A 13313-nucleotide genomic window follows, 5' to 3' on the forward strand; every position below is an offset into this window, starting at 1 on the left:
GTTTCCAAGTTTAAACTTTTGACAATGTTTTCAGAGATAGGATTGGCTTGAGAGCCATTTTCGAAAAGCGTATCAATCTTTTCATGTATTTAGATCACTCTTATGTGAAAAAGTTCTATTCTCCTCTTTTCATTTGAAGCTTCATTTTGTGAGTTTTAAGAACTAGTGCTAGCAATGGATTCTTTTCCTTTTGACCCCATGGTTGTGATTTTAGTTTCATCCCCCGAATCAGATCCCAAATCCTGTTGAGTGGTTGCAGTTGTTTTTTGTTTTCTCTTTTTGTTTTTATTGGGTCTCATATTATGATGAAGCTTCCAACAATGACATTCATCGTGACCCTTTCTGGAAAAATGTTTGCATATAACTTTCTCTCCTTTTTTGATAGACGCATTTTTCTTTGCCTTTCCTTTGAAAACTTTTCCCTTTCCTTTACTCTTAAATGGATTTTTACTATCTTCTTCTGGGGTGTTTTTCCCTCTTGCTCCAATATGAATGGCTTGCACACACACATCATCTAGATTATTTTTATTAAACATTAAGATAGTATGCCTAAGGTAACTGTGTAAAACCCCTACGTACTTCAACAATGTGTTCTGTGATTACAAATCTACACCTGACATCAAAGACCTTTTTCTGAATTCTTTGGTGTAATATTGCATATTTTGACATTTAAGTTGTCTAAAGTTCTACCAATTCATGATGGCTTTCTGTATATAAGCTAGAGGGTAGAATTGTTTTGATTGCATCAATGAAATCAATCCAATAAATTGAGATCTTACCGTGTTTTTTTTAACTCCTCTTGGGTCTTTGATTCCCACCATTCTAGTGTTGCACCCTCCATTCTCAAGGAATCTAAATGAATCTTTATGTCATCCTCTTGAAGGTTTTGAATCCTGCAATAGACCTCCAACTGATGAATCCAATTATCAAGCTTCTCTGCATTCACTTCACCATTATACATGGGCAACTCAAATTTAACGTCAAGTTTTAAAAAATGTTGTTTACTAGTTCCTTTTGAAGTATGATGATGAGTATGAGTAATGGTTGCGTTAGTGGAAGAGGGTGAAGATGCTTGTGAAGAAGAAGATGAAGAATATGGTGGAGAGGGTGGAGGTTTGTCTCCATTTCCATTACCTCCTCCTAAAGAACCTTCTCCATTGGGAGGCTTGGAACTTTCCCCTTACAACCTGGTATTCCTCTCTTCATAGAGGACCTTCATCATCTATGTCATGTCAAAGAAATCCTTTATGAAGGTATTCTCATCTTCTGTCATGTTTGTAGGTTATCCTTCATGAGACATGATCTTTGGAGTCTCAACTGCAACTCGGGGCTGAACTGGTGTTGGAGATTGTGGCAACCTTGCTCTCCTTCCCCTTGAACCAACTTCAGGGCTTCCAACCAACTTCCCTTCTCCTCTTTTGAGTTTTAACCTTGTAAGCATGACATAAACTTGCAAACATTTAAATCTTTCTTTCAAAAAGCAAACCTAAAGCTCTAATACCAAAAATGATCTGATTTAGAATATTAGATTGTTGTGCTAAGATCCTCAGATTAGAAACAAAAGTGCTTTCATTGTGCTTAAGGATTCATGAATTTTTGCAAGTGAAATGATGAGTTTTTATGTTAATTTTATCAGCAATTTAACATAAATAAGAGACTGAACAACAACATAAACATGTATCAGAAACACATTACAACATAAACATGATAAAGGAGTTCACTCCTCTTGGGCTATGTCTCTTTGGTACAACTTACAATGGATTGGGCCTCTCTATTATGCTCAAAAGTGTATAAAAAGATGTATTTACAATGCTCAAATTCCATTGAAACCTACTCTAATTAGTCCAGAATGTCCAAAAATGGCCATCTAGCCTCTTTTTGCATCCAATTTGGTGGAAAACTAAAGAAGTTATGACCTCTCCTAGTTTTCCCACTATTCTCTCCACAAATTGCTTCAAATTTGGCATGATCCTACAAATTAGCTCCAAAAAGTGTTAATTGAGCGAAAAATTCACTGCGCGGCGGTCCATAATCTATCGACACCGACTGTCCCATCGCAAATCACAATCGGCGGAGTACCGACAGTCTTATATATGCGGGACTTTGTTTTCTGCGGTGTGTGATTGCGATTATCACATCACAACCTTTCCCTGCTCAGGGGCCGACCTCCACATCACAACTACCAGAGACGATTCTTTAATGCCTTTCCGCCTACCCTGTTGCGATGTGCGATTGCGATTATCGCATTGCACACTGGCTTGTTCTGGGGCCGGATTTTAACATCGACACAACTGTGACATGTGATTTGCGAAATGCGGGGGCCAATGGCGGCTTGCCACTTGGCACTTCCCCATTCGCTGAAGAGCCCTGCCACATCATCTTTTCCTGCCATCTGTCCAAGTCAAACCTGAACTTTGACTTGCTCTAACTTCTTCATACGAGCTCGGATTCGAGTGTCATTCACACTGTTGGAATTAGGATGACGAGCTCTTCAATCTAAAGCTAAGTTTATAGAGATTTTGACACTCTGAGTTTTGAGCCTAATTTTGAGCACCTGTTCAATGAAATACTTGGAATTTAGGCATTAGTGACAAGTTTGATTTGACTATAGAGTTGGTCAAGTGTATATTGTTTTCACATTTTGATTATTGGTCAGCATGTTGTCATCTCTTAGGATTCATATTTGAAATGTGGAATGAAGGCTCTTGAAGTAAGGCATTCAACCTCCTCTCTAAGACACTCCAATAAGTGATCCAAGTTGCAGTGTCTATATAGTAGGCATGTTCTGATAAGCTAAGTGTATAAATGGAAACAAGTATAATGCATTTGACAGTAATACCTTTGTGAGTTTCCATATATAATTATGCTACTGATATGACTGGACAAAGATTGTTTCAAATTATAGTTGATGCATTCATAAGCAGTTACAGTGACATACCTTGATATGAAGGTTTCACTGATTACATCTCTTGTGGTGAACACATACTTGGAAGTATTGAATAATCGACCATATTGTCTAGAAAACATATTAAGCACTGGTAGTAAATTAAGGATAGATGTAAAGAAGCTCTTGCAAATTATACAATTGTGCAGTAAGGAATTTGTTAGCAGGAACCTACAGTAGTAGGGTTTCATCATTATTTGGTAGTTATAGTTTCATATTTGTAGACTTTCTCTTTGAGATGTGTATTATCTTGGAGTTCACTATCAAATGTAACATCTACAACAATCATGTTTCTGGTCCTGATAACACTTAAGCATACTATAGTAAATCTAATATATTGTCGTAAAGCATCATTATTAGAGCAGGCATTGGTTCACATTAGCAACTCTTATTTTATGGTTAACTGTCAAAGCTACTATTTTGGGTTTGCACAAAGTAATTTGAAATAATGCAAAGGAATCAACTGACAACTTGAAAAGAATCATTACATATAGCATTAGGCACTTCAAGAAGACACCTTCAAATAGAAGGCATCAATATACTATTACCAACTATAAAGAAGGATTGAGGCATTGTTGATTTGTAGCTACAAAATTGTATGTCTATGCAGTAGTGATATTAGTAGTTAAGGCTCCGATATGATGCTAATCATTAGTGTTTCCCAAGGTATGTAGTTTGAGTAGAGGTTGATTTGAAATGCACTTGATTATGTTAGCACTTAGGGTTTTGTACTGACCTTGAGCAGAAGTACATGTTTGAGCATATGTATTTGATTATGAACTGACAGTACATTATTACAGAGATGTGAAATAGTAAATTGGGTCATTGATGTGAGCTGCTAGGGTTTGCAATTTGATATACTAGCAACAGTGGATTTGTTGTGATAGCTAGGGTTTGATGTACAGATTGGGAAGACACATAATTGTGTATGACAATGGATGCTGATTGATTTTTAGGTTTGATGTGAAGATTAAGAAAAGACAGAATTGACTAACAAATATTATATTGTAGTTTGTTTTTCTATTGATTCTAAGCACAAGTGGATCCAGTCTGAAAATTGTGAAAAATGGTCCAGTAGCTAATTAGAGTGGTCGGTTGGTGCAAGTAAAGAGAGTGGAGTATCCTTCAAGTTGGATCCTGAGAACATTTCAAGATGGTAGGGTGGTGCTAGGGTAGGTTGGAGCTTGCATAGGTTTTTGAAGCATTTGTCTAGTTGCAACTGGTAAACAGGGTATTGGAGCATCCTTTAGGTTGGAGCTTGTAAACCAAGGCTTTGGAGCGTCTGACAGGTTGGAGCCTATAAACTAGGGGGTTAGAGCCTCCCTCGATTAAAGTTGAAAACATTGATGTACAATTTATTAAAAGACAAATATTAATAAGTGTTCAGTGGTTTTTGTCACAAAGGGGTTTCCACCTAAAATTATGTGTCTACTATTTTTATTATTATGTGTTGTTGAATGGCGTTGGTGAATGTTTATGTTTATTTGATGCTAATAATGCTTTGTGAAGTTAAAAATATACTAATTGATAAGAAATATTGATTCACCCCCCATCAGTATTTCCAACAATTGGAATCATAGTAGGTTCCTTCAATGGTAGTTTAACAGTTGGAAGGAAGATCTTAGAATGCAAAGATGGGAATATAAAAAAGGCAAGCCACTAAGCATCCAAAGGAATCAAAGGAAGTCCATGATATTGAAACAATTTTAGAACCTATTATAGTTAATGAAGAGAAATAGGTTGGTCCAATTCCTCTATTTAATGAATCAAATTTTGCATTTTGGAAAGTTAAAATGGAAGCCTACATGCAAGCTCAAGAATATGATGTGTACGTCACTCTATTGTCTCTAGAGACACATCTATCGATGAATCTAGAAGGTACAATACAAAATCCATGAATGTAATTCTTGGTACTCTGCCAGACACTATAAAAGCAAAAGTTGGTCAATGCTCAACAACCAAACATCTTTGGGAGAAACTTCAAGATCTCTATGAAGGTCAAAAACATACAGGTCAAGATAAATATGTTGATAATCATGTGGATCCTCATATCAAAGAATCTAACAATGATGATGATGAAGAAGCAGAAGAGGACATGGAAAAAGAATTAATTAATGCCTTCAAAGAATGGAAGAACACAGAGAAGGAAAATCACACACTCAAAGAATAAGTTTCTCTTTTGAGTGCAGGAAGCAAAAATGAAAGAAAAATACTCAGTAAGACAACTAAAGAAATATGGTCAAAGGTACATATCTGAAGTTGATAAAAAAAAGGAACCAGATGCATCTTCAACAAAAATTATCTGGCTCATAAAGGAAAATGAAAGGCAGAATGAAAAATTAAAGTTCTTAATAGAGAAGCAGAAAAGGTCACTCTTCTAAAGCTACAAGTAGAAGAAGTTTAAGAAAGAAGGAAAGTCTTGAAAAGAAGATTTCAGGAAGATATTGCTTAAAAAACAAAAATAACTTGACGTTGCCCTAATTGAAATAAACAAGCTTAGGAAAGAGAATTGTTGGATGATGAAAGGAATAATAACGACAAAACCATTAGGGGAATTTTGAGGTCTAAAATGGGCCTCCTAAGGAAATTATTAAAAAATAATGGAAATAATAAAATAAGATTACATTACATGATCAAATTTTAGAGGGAAAAAAGAAAAAAACTATTTTTTCAACTCGTATTTTCAACTTATCTCCCTATGGGTTTACTGAAGTTTTGAGCGGAAGCACCCATTGGATGCAAAATTTAATTTCTCATTCAAGGAGTACCCATGTTGTATACTTTCGATGGACCCTAATAGACGAAAAATGAGAAATACATGAAAAACATGATTGCAATAATGTTTTTTTTCATGCATTTCTCATTTTTCGTACAGTAGGGTCCATTTAAAGTATGCAACATGGGCACTCATTGGATGAAGAATTAAATTTTGCATCCGACGAGTACTCCCCCTCGAAATTTGAGTAAAAACTTAGGTAGATAAGTTGAAAATATGAGTTGGAAAAGTAGTTTTATTATTTTATTATTTTTTAATATTTTTACTTTTTTACTCCAAAAATAGTGAATCATCCCCTAGGGTTGACATCATGATATTTTAGTTGTACATTTTTCTTAGGAGGCCCATTTTAGACCTCAAAAGTCCCCTAATGTAAATTGAAGATGAAGGAAAAAGAAGCAGGTAAAGCCCCATGCGACGAAGGTACAACTCCAAGTCCCTCCATAACACGATCAATGAGAAGACTGATAACAGGATCCCTCAAAGACCAAATCGAGATGAAGGACCGAAGAAACATAAAAACATTCCTGCTCCAACAAGTAATCAACAAATGACTGTACCTCCTTCAAAGAAGAATTACTACAAAAGATCATCAAGACATGACATCTCATCTAGGTACCCTAACATGTTTAATAGTTATTGTTTTTCATTAACTTTGGGCATATGGCTAGGAATTGAAGAATATATGAAAAACATTATCAAAACCCTATAAGAATGTTTGCAATATCGAAAAATAGGTTTCACAATGATTTTTCCAACATAAAGTATATGCCACTAATTCAATCATTCAAGCCCAACATTGAATGTTACAAATGCCATAACTATGGGCATATAGCTCGCGATTGCCAGTTCAAGATGGAATTTTTTAGCCCTAACACTAGGTACATGAAAGTCTAGAAAATAACGCAGATGAAGACCAAGAAAATAAGAAATTCTCAACAATCATGCTTTCAAGTTTTGTAAAAGTGAAAGGTCATAATGAATCTCCAATGGAAGATGTTGAAGTTTAGGATGATCCAACCGAAGAGCTAGTTCACACATTATTTTGAGGAATTCAACATATTGACTTCCTGTAAACATTAAAAAGGGGGAGTCTATTGTGATTTTAAAGATCTATCTTTTGACAGGTTGACAATTGGTAGATATGAAGAAATATTGTGGGCAATTTCAATGGAGTAATAGTTTTGGTAGAAAAAGTTAAGGACAAAATCGTGAAAGGACCCATGTTGTTGACAATTAGAATCTGTTGTGGCAATCCATATGAAGCATAGCATGTCAAGGAGAGATAGGTTGTTTTTAAGGAAGAGAAGCAGACAAACATCTTGTAGGAAGACAAATGAAGGGATTTCATTAAGGGGAGCACCGACAGATTACAGGTCCATAGAAACAGACAGTTTGTCAAGGGAGTCACCTTTTGCCATTAATGTCAAAGGGGGAGAGAAATCAAGAGAAGAAGATCAAGGCATGAAGTCAGGGGGAGTTGTACTTGTGGAAGGAGTATGTATTGTCATCAGTGACAAAGGGGGAGATTGTTGAATGGTATTGTCATTGATGTCAACATCGGGCCTTGAATGCTCTTAATATATGTCTTGATTGCATTAGTTGCAAGCTCCAATTGAAGGATGGTTGGAAACCTTAGTAGCCCCAAATTTTTTGAGGTTTTTAAGGATGAAGATCAATTAAATTGATCTCAAGGTCATCGTCATTAGATGCTCCTCATCGAGCCGATTCCGATGGTATGTTGCATGCCACGAGAACCTTCACGGTTTAGGATTTTTGCTTGTTTGAAGATAAAGGATCCATTTTGTGGTCAAAAACCTCAAAAGGTGTGATGATGTGGCAGCTTCTTGTTCGCTAAAACAAAAGGGAATTTTGTTATAAATTAAATTAAATAATGTTTATGAAGGGTTTCATCATTTATTAAAAGTAAAAGGCTTTTGGGAAGATTAATTTGTGGCTTGAAAAAACAAAAGTCATAGGGAAATAAAGACTAAATTCAAATTGGTGTAATGGAGGTCAACCTCAATCTTTGGCACAAATTTTCTAAAAATTTGAAATTTGTTTTTCCCTCTTATTTTGTTGATCAACTCCAAGCTTGAAGGTTAGTCCGCTTCTCCAAAAATACATCATCGACCTCTATATATACCAAGTGTAATTGCCCTCCAAATAAATGATTCAACATTATCTCTTCTAAAATTAAAGTGCGACTATAATCAAATAACAAGGGTTCCCAAGATTGGAAATCTTTGGCTTATGGTTTTATTGGGATTCGTTAGGTTTTAACTATGTTTGTACCTGGTTTCTTGCTATGGCTTCAAATCTTTGTGTAACCTCTTTCCTATGCTAAAATTGATATCATTTATCCGCGGCCAGCCATGTAACGTATTGTGGAATTCGCATTTGTTGGTGGTTATGGATGGAAATCTGTAGTTAAATTCTTATTGTTACCAAACAATGTTCTATGGAACCTCTTCAAACTAGTATTCACTTAAATTGTTCTTTACGATCTTGTAAATTTTATTAGATTTGTTTGAAGAATGTTGCTATGCATATATGAACGTTTTTGTACATATATTAGAATGTGATCTCGGCAATGGGAGGTTCTATGGTCAGACGTTGTGTCGCTGCAGGATATATGCAAAAAGGTTTGTATAGAAAATCAAATTGTCGATTATCGTTACGTTATTTGTTTATATTTAGTATTGTCATTGATGTTGTGATAATGTTGTATTGACAAAGGATACCAAAAACTATTGAAGCTTAGGTTTCAAAATGATCAGAACCTACAAAATAACTCTATCCCAAATCCCATAGTGTTCACTATTTTGAAATTTAACCACTGTAACTTGGATTTACAGGTGAGAAGCGCTGTTGAGGAATGGATGCCTGGAGCGGAGCTTGAACGCAACGTGTTGGAATCCATGGAACCTCCCCGCCGCATTGACAACGAATCCAAGCTCTTCAAGCGTTTAACGCTCGTCACCTCCATTGTCCACTTGTCTCTCATGAGACTCCTGTGATTCGTCTTCAAAAGGACTCCACCAACCTTGCATGCAGGTTTGTTTCTCTGTGCAAAGAACATCCACCATGGTCTTAACACTCTAAACTTCTCCATCCTGCCGAGGAACTCATGCCGAGAATGGCACATGGTCTCCTCGCTCTGAGCAAGATTATGCCCATCTGAATCTCTGACTCAAGCTAGCTTTCTACCCGCGCTCTGGTCGTATCTCCTGCTGCTCTTTTTGCCACAAGCTTCCTATTTCTTAAGCCGGCCGTCATCCCATCCTCTTCCACTCCTGGCTTTTACTGTTGGATGGTCTTTTCGGTTCTTGGAGGACGCGCGTTCCGGGCATATGGGTTCCTGCTCTAGGTTAGTTTTTACAGAACCGTTGCCTCGAATAGTTATGTTTTCAGAATTATTCAGGATTTGTTAAAAATTTCTTCAGTGTTACTGTTTTAGGCTATGAACTGTTTTCTGCCAGAAGGATGTTAAAATCTTTCTTTAACAAGCTTCGAAACCACTTCATTCTTTACAAGCCCTGCAATGATATCCGTTTTAAAATTGGCTATTGGTGGTGTATAGTAAAAGTATACTGCTGTTGCATCCTTTGTGATGAACAACTTGCTTAATCTTTTGCTCCCCACAGTGGTTCAGTCATCGAACTCTCCCTCTGCTAATTCCTTGGAGCGAATCGAACTAGGGTCCCCTGGAAAATCTTTCCGGTCGCATTTTCCCGGCTGTTCCATCTTTCCGGTGTCTGTCTGCATCCAGGCATTACTCTCTGCATCTAACCTTGGTACGATAGATCCGTTTCGGGATTTCGAAATTCCTTTCGTACATCGAGGTCCGATCCTCTGATCCTTTTTCCTTTTTCACTAGCTAGAACATTTATTTCCTTAATCGGTGAGTTTGAAAGGTGGTTGAGTTTGGTCAGACTTTTGATTTAATCTAATTTTATACTTTACCCACCGTACCCCTTCCTCGTTTTCTCCCCATTTGGCAGTGCATGGAGGCGGCTTACGACTCCATTGCATCTGAGGATCTTGTTAATGCCGCTGTCAATGTGGAGAATGCATGGTCGGCTGCCACCCTGGCAACAATGGACAGCCTGTTAGTCAAACCATATATGCCAAAATGGATGCCACGTTTCAAGAATATGGATCGCGGGCCCAAAAGGCAGCATAAGACCGCGAATACTTCCTCTCCTCCACGAGCGCTCCGGATTGACATTGCTCAGCTGGATGAAAGACTAGAAAGCCTGCAGCAAAACGCTCTCATTGGGAAATGGCATTTCCCTGAAATGTCGGACGCTGAAATGAGGACCTGGCTGGCCAAATTCTGGAAACCGACAATAGGATATGTTCCGATCATTTCTAGCCTTCTGTGTGATTGGTATTGTTTTCACTTTCAAAATGCTGAAGATGCGAGAATAATCCAATGTCGGCCTTGGGTTTCTAAGCGCAGCTTCCTTGCTTTGTACAAATGGTACATAGGATTCAACCCTCTGAAAAATACCCCGGTCAACAACTTAATCTGGGTCAAATGCCCCAACCTGCCTCTGGAACTATGGTCAAGTGAATCCCTTCAGATGATTGGCAATGCAATTGGCCGATTTGTTTATGTTGACCCCTGGTGTCTCGGTGAACGAGACAAACGAATTGCCTGGATTCTAATTCAGAGATCATATAAGGGGGGATTCCCGGACCATATTGAAATAAGTTGGAAGGATTAAACCATTTCCCAAAGGTTGGATTTTTGGGGAATTCCGTTCCGTTGTGTTGCTTGCAAAAAAATAGGTCATCTGGGCAAAAATTGTCCCAGTGCAAAATTATATGAACACAGGAGAGCCCACAGGAAATCATTCTTAAATGGCAATCATTCGACACCATCATCCCCTGTGAAAACCCGCCCTCAAGGTAGCCCTTCCTCTCCTTTTCGCCCTGCTAATGGTCTTCCCACAGCCAGGCACACCCCTCCCTTCACCGAACCCATTGATGACCTCCCTGTTCCTTCTCCGCCTCCAATTAATCCAAAGGATTTCACTCCCATCCCTCAATCAGCGCCATCTACCACTAATGACTTCTCAGTTGGCTCTATCCCCATTCCCATCTCTTCTTCGTCTCCGCAACCCAGGCAAGCTGTTAACAAAGGGAAGGAGAAATTGCATTGTGTTGGACCCACTCCTCCAAATTCCCCTTTCTCCTCCCCTGTCAATCTCTTTGACAGCGATCTCGACCTGGTTCAAACTAGAGCTTCTCTTCAGCTTGAACCCCTCTCGATCCACAAACCTAACCCATGTTTGCCTGTGATCAGTCCGGAATCAGCCAAAAATATTATGGTCCGGAAGAAAGGTCGGGGAGGCTCTCGACACTTCAGAGGCAGAACCATTGCATCAAATGAAGGAATCCGAAATCTGTCTCTTGTTGAGGTTCCCGTCCTTGAAGATTCGTATCCATAGCCCCTTAGAGCAAGCAAGGCTGCAAAGTCTCCAAAATGATCCCTGTTTTATCCTTCAACATCCGGGGGCTTGGCATGGACCCAAAATTCATCACGCTAAAAAGTTTATTTTTTCATTCCAGGGCCTCAATCATTCTAATACAGGAAACTATGCATGGGAAGGAGGACTCTCTGTCATACTTTCGGAGAATGCTGCCCTCTTGGCACATGGCTGCTACAGAGGCGAATGGGCTTTCGGGGGGCATGATTACTCTTTGGGATCCGTCCAAGGTCAAGGCAAAGGCTTACAGATGTTTCGCTGGAATATTAATAACAGTATCAATTCGTGGAATTGATTTTCCTATAAACATTCTTAATCTATATGCTCCGTACAAGTCCCGATTGTCTTTCTGGAACAGGGTATTCGCATCTGAACTATTCAATATGAACAACCTCATCATAGCGGGAGATACAAATTCTGTTTTATCTTCAAGCGAGGTTTGGGGAAAAGGTAAGATAAACAATGTCTTGGCAAACCTCATCAATTCTGAGTTGATAAACATAAATATGGTTGACATCATTCCCGCTAGGAACAGGCCGACATGGTCCAATGGAAGAATAGGAAATGCCTTCATTGCCAAAAGGTTGGACAGAGTGTTCATCCACTTTAGTCTCATTGACAAATTAGGCCTGCCGAAGCTGTCTGTGGAGAATGTCATGATCTCTGATCACTTCCCCATTCTCTTATCTTGGCCTGACAAGATCTTCAGAAGAGGCTACTCTTTTAAGTTCGACAACAGCCTCCTTCTTGACCCTGCCTTCAATCTTTTTATTCAGAACGCATGGGAAGAAATCAAGGACAGGGAAAAAACAAAATTCATTTTTTCCTCTTTCAGGGAAAAACTATCCGAGCTCAGGGATATGGTGAAAAAATGGCAATACCAAAAACACCAGGAAGACAAGGCGGACCTAAAACGGGTTCAACAGGAACTGGAGTCCATTATGGAATCCACTGACTTCTCCTCCTGCTCTCTTGAAAGGAAAAGCCGCATCAGAACTCTGGAGAATAGAAGATACTGCTTATTAAAACAGGAAGAAGAAAAATGGAGGCTCAAAAGCCGCGCCATTTGGCTAGAACAGGGTGACAAAAACACAAAATTCTTCCATAAGTTTGCCAATGCAAGAAGAGAGAGGAACTTTATTTGGAAAATAAAGGATGACCAGGGGAATGAGGCTGTCTCGCAGGAGGATATCACGCGACACGCGGTAAGTTTTTTCAAAAAGTAGTATAGCAGATCAAATGATATTGCTTTCAGTTATATAAGATGGGGGATAGACCCGATGCCAGTGATGTTTGATCATGATATGAATGAGGATATGTTCTGTCCTATTGATGAGAATGAACTCCTCGAGGCCATGAAATCCTTCAAAAAGGATAAAGCCCCTGGGCCGGACGATTGGACTATTAATTTCCTTACTCACTTCTTTGACCTTTTTAAAAGAGATCTGCTAAGCATGGTCCAGGCCTCTAGGCTATCTAGTCAAATCCACAACCTATCCTCCTCCACTCTCAGCTCTCATTCCCAAGAAGGATGAGCCTACTTCCTTGATTTCCGCCCTATCTCGCTCTGCAACATCTCTTTCAAGATCATCACAAAAATCGTTGCTCTTAGAATAAAAGGAACTCTGGCCCATTATCTATCTCCAAACCAGCATGCATTCCTAAAGGGATGGAACATCCATGACGCAGTGGCCACCACTCAGGAATGTCTCCATTCCATTTCTATCAACAACTCCAAAGCAGCCATCCTGAAGATTGACCTGCAGCGGGCTTTCGATGTTATTGACTGGGGGTATCTTCAATGCCTCCTTGCCAAAATTGGATTGTCTCCTGCAGTCATCTGCTGGATTATGGGCTGCATTGAAAATGTTAACTATGCTATATTGGTGAATGGTCGCCCTTCCCTTTTCTTCTAGGCTGAAAGGGGCCTTCGGCAAGGATGCCCTCTGTCTCCCCTTCTCTTTATCCTTGCTATTGATGCCATGAGTCTTCATATCAATCGTGTTGTGGCACTGAAAGAATACTTTCCGATAAGGATCTGCAAGAATATCAATATATCGCATAACCTCTTTGTCGACGATGTACTCTTATTTGC

General features: G+C 38.8%; 1 protein-coding gene across 1 annotated transcript; it reads left to right on the plus strand.

Annotated features, from left to right (window-relative positions):
• Window positions 1-11328: 11328 nt before the first annotated feature.
• Window positions 11329-12444, plus strand: LOC149161172 (uncharacterized). Its single transcript, XM_089434797.1, has one exon. It carries the CDS (start codon window positions 11329-11331, stop codon window positions 12442-12444), a length of 1116 nt encoding a protein of 371 aa, XP_089290923.1.
• The last annotated feature ends 869 nt before the right edge of the window (window positions 12445-13313 follow it).

Source organism: Pinus tabuliformis, chromosome 5_2 (assembly GCF_031772625.1).
Source record: "Pinus tabuliformis cultivar Carrire ecotype Pingquan chromosome 5_2, CPIR1, whole genome shotgun sequence".
Taxonomy (NCBI): Eukaryota; Viridiplantae; Streptophyta; class Pinopsida; order Pinales; family Pinaceae; genus Pinus; species Pinus tabuliformis.

Bases quoted from the DNA above. Each gene is read 5' to 3' on its own strand.
- LOC149161172 (XM_089434797.1), top strand. From the start codon at position 11,329: ATGCATGGGAAGGAGGACTCTCTGTCATACTTTCGGAGAATGCTGCCC.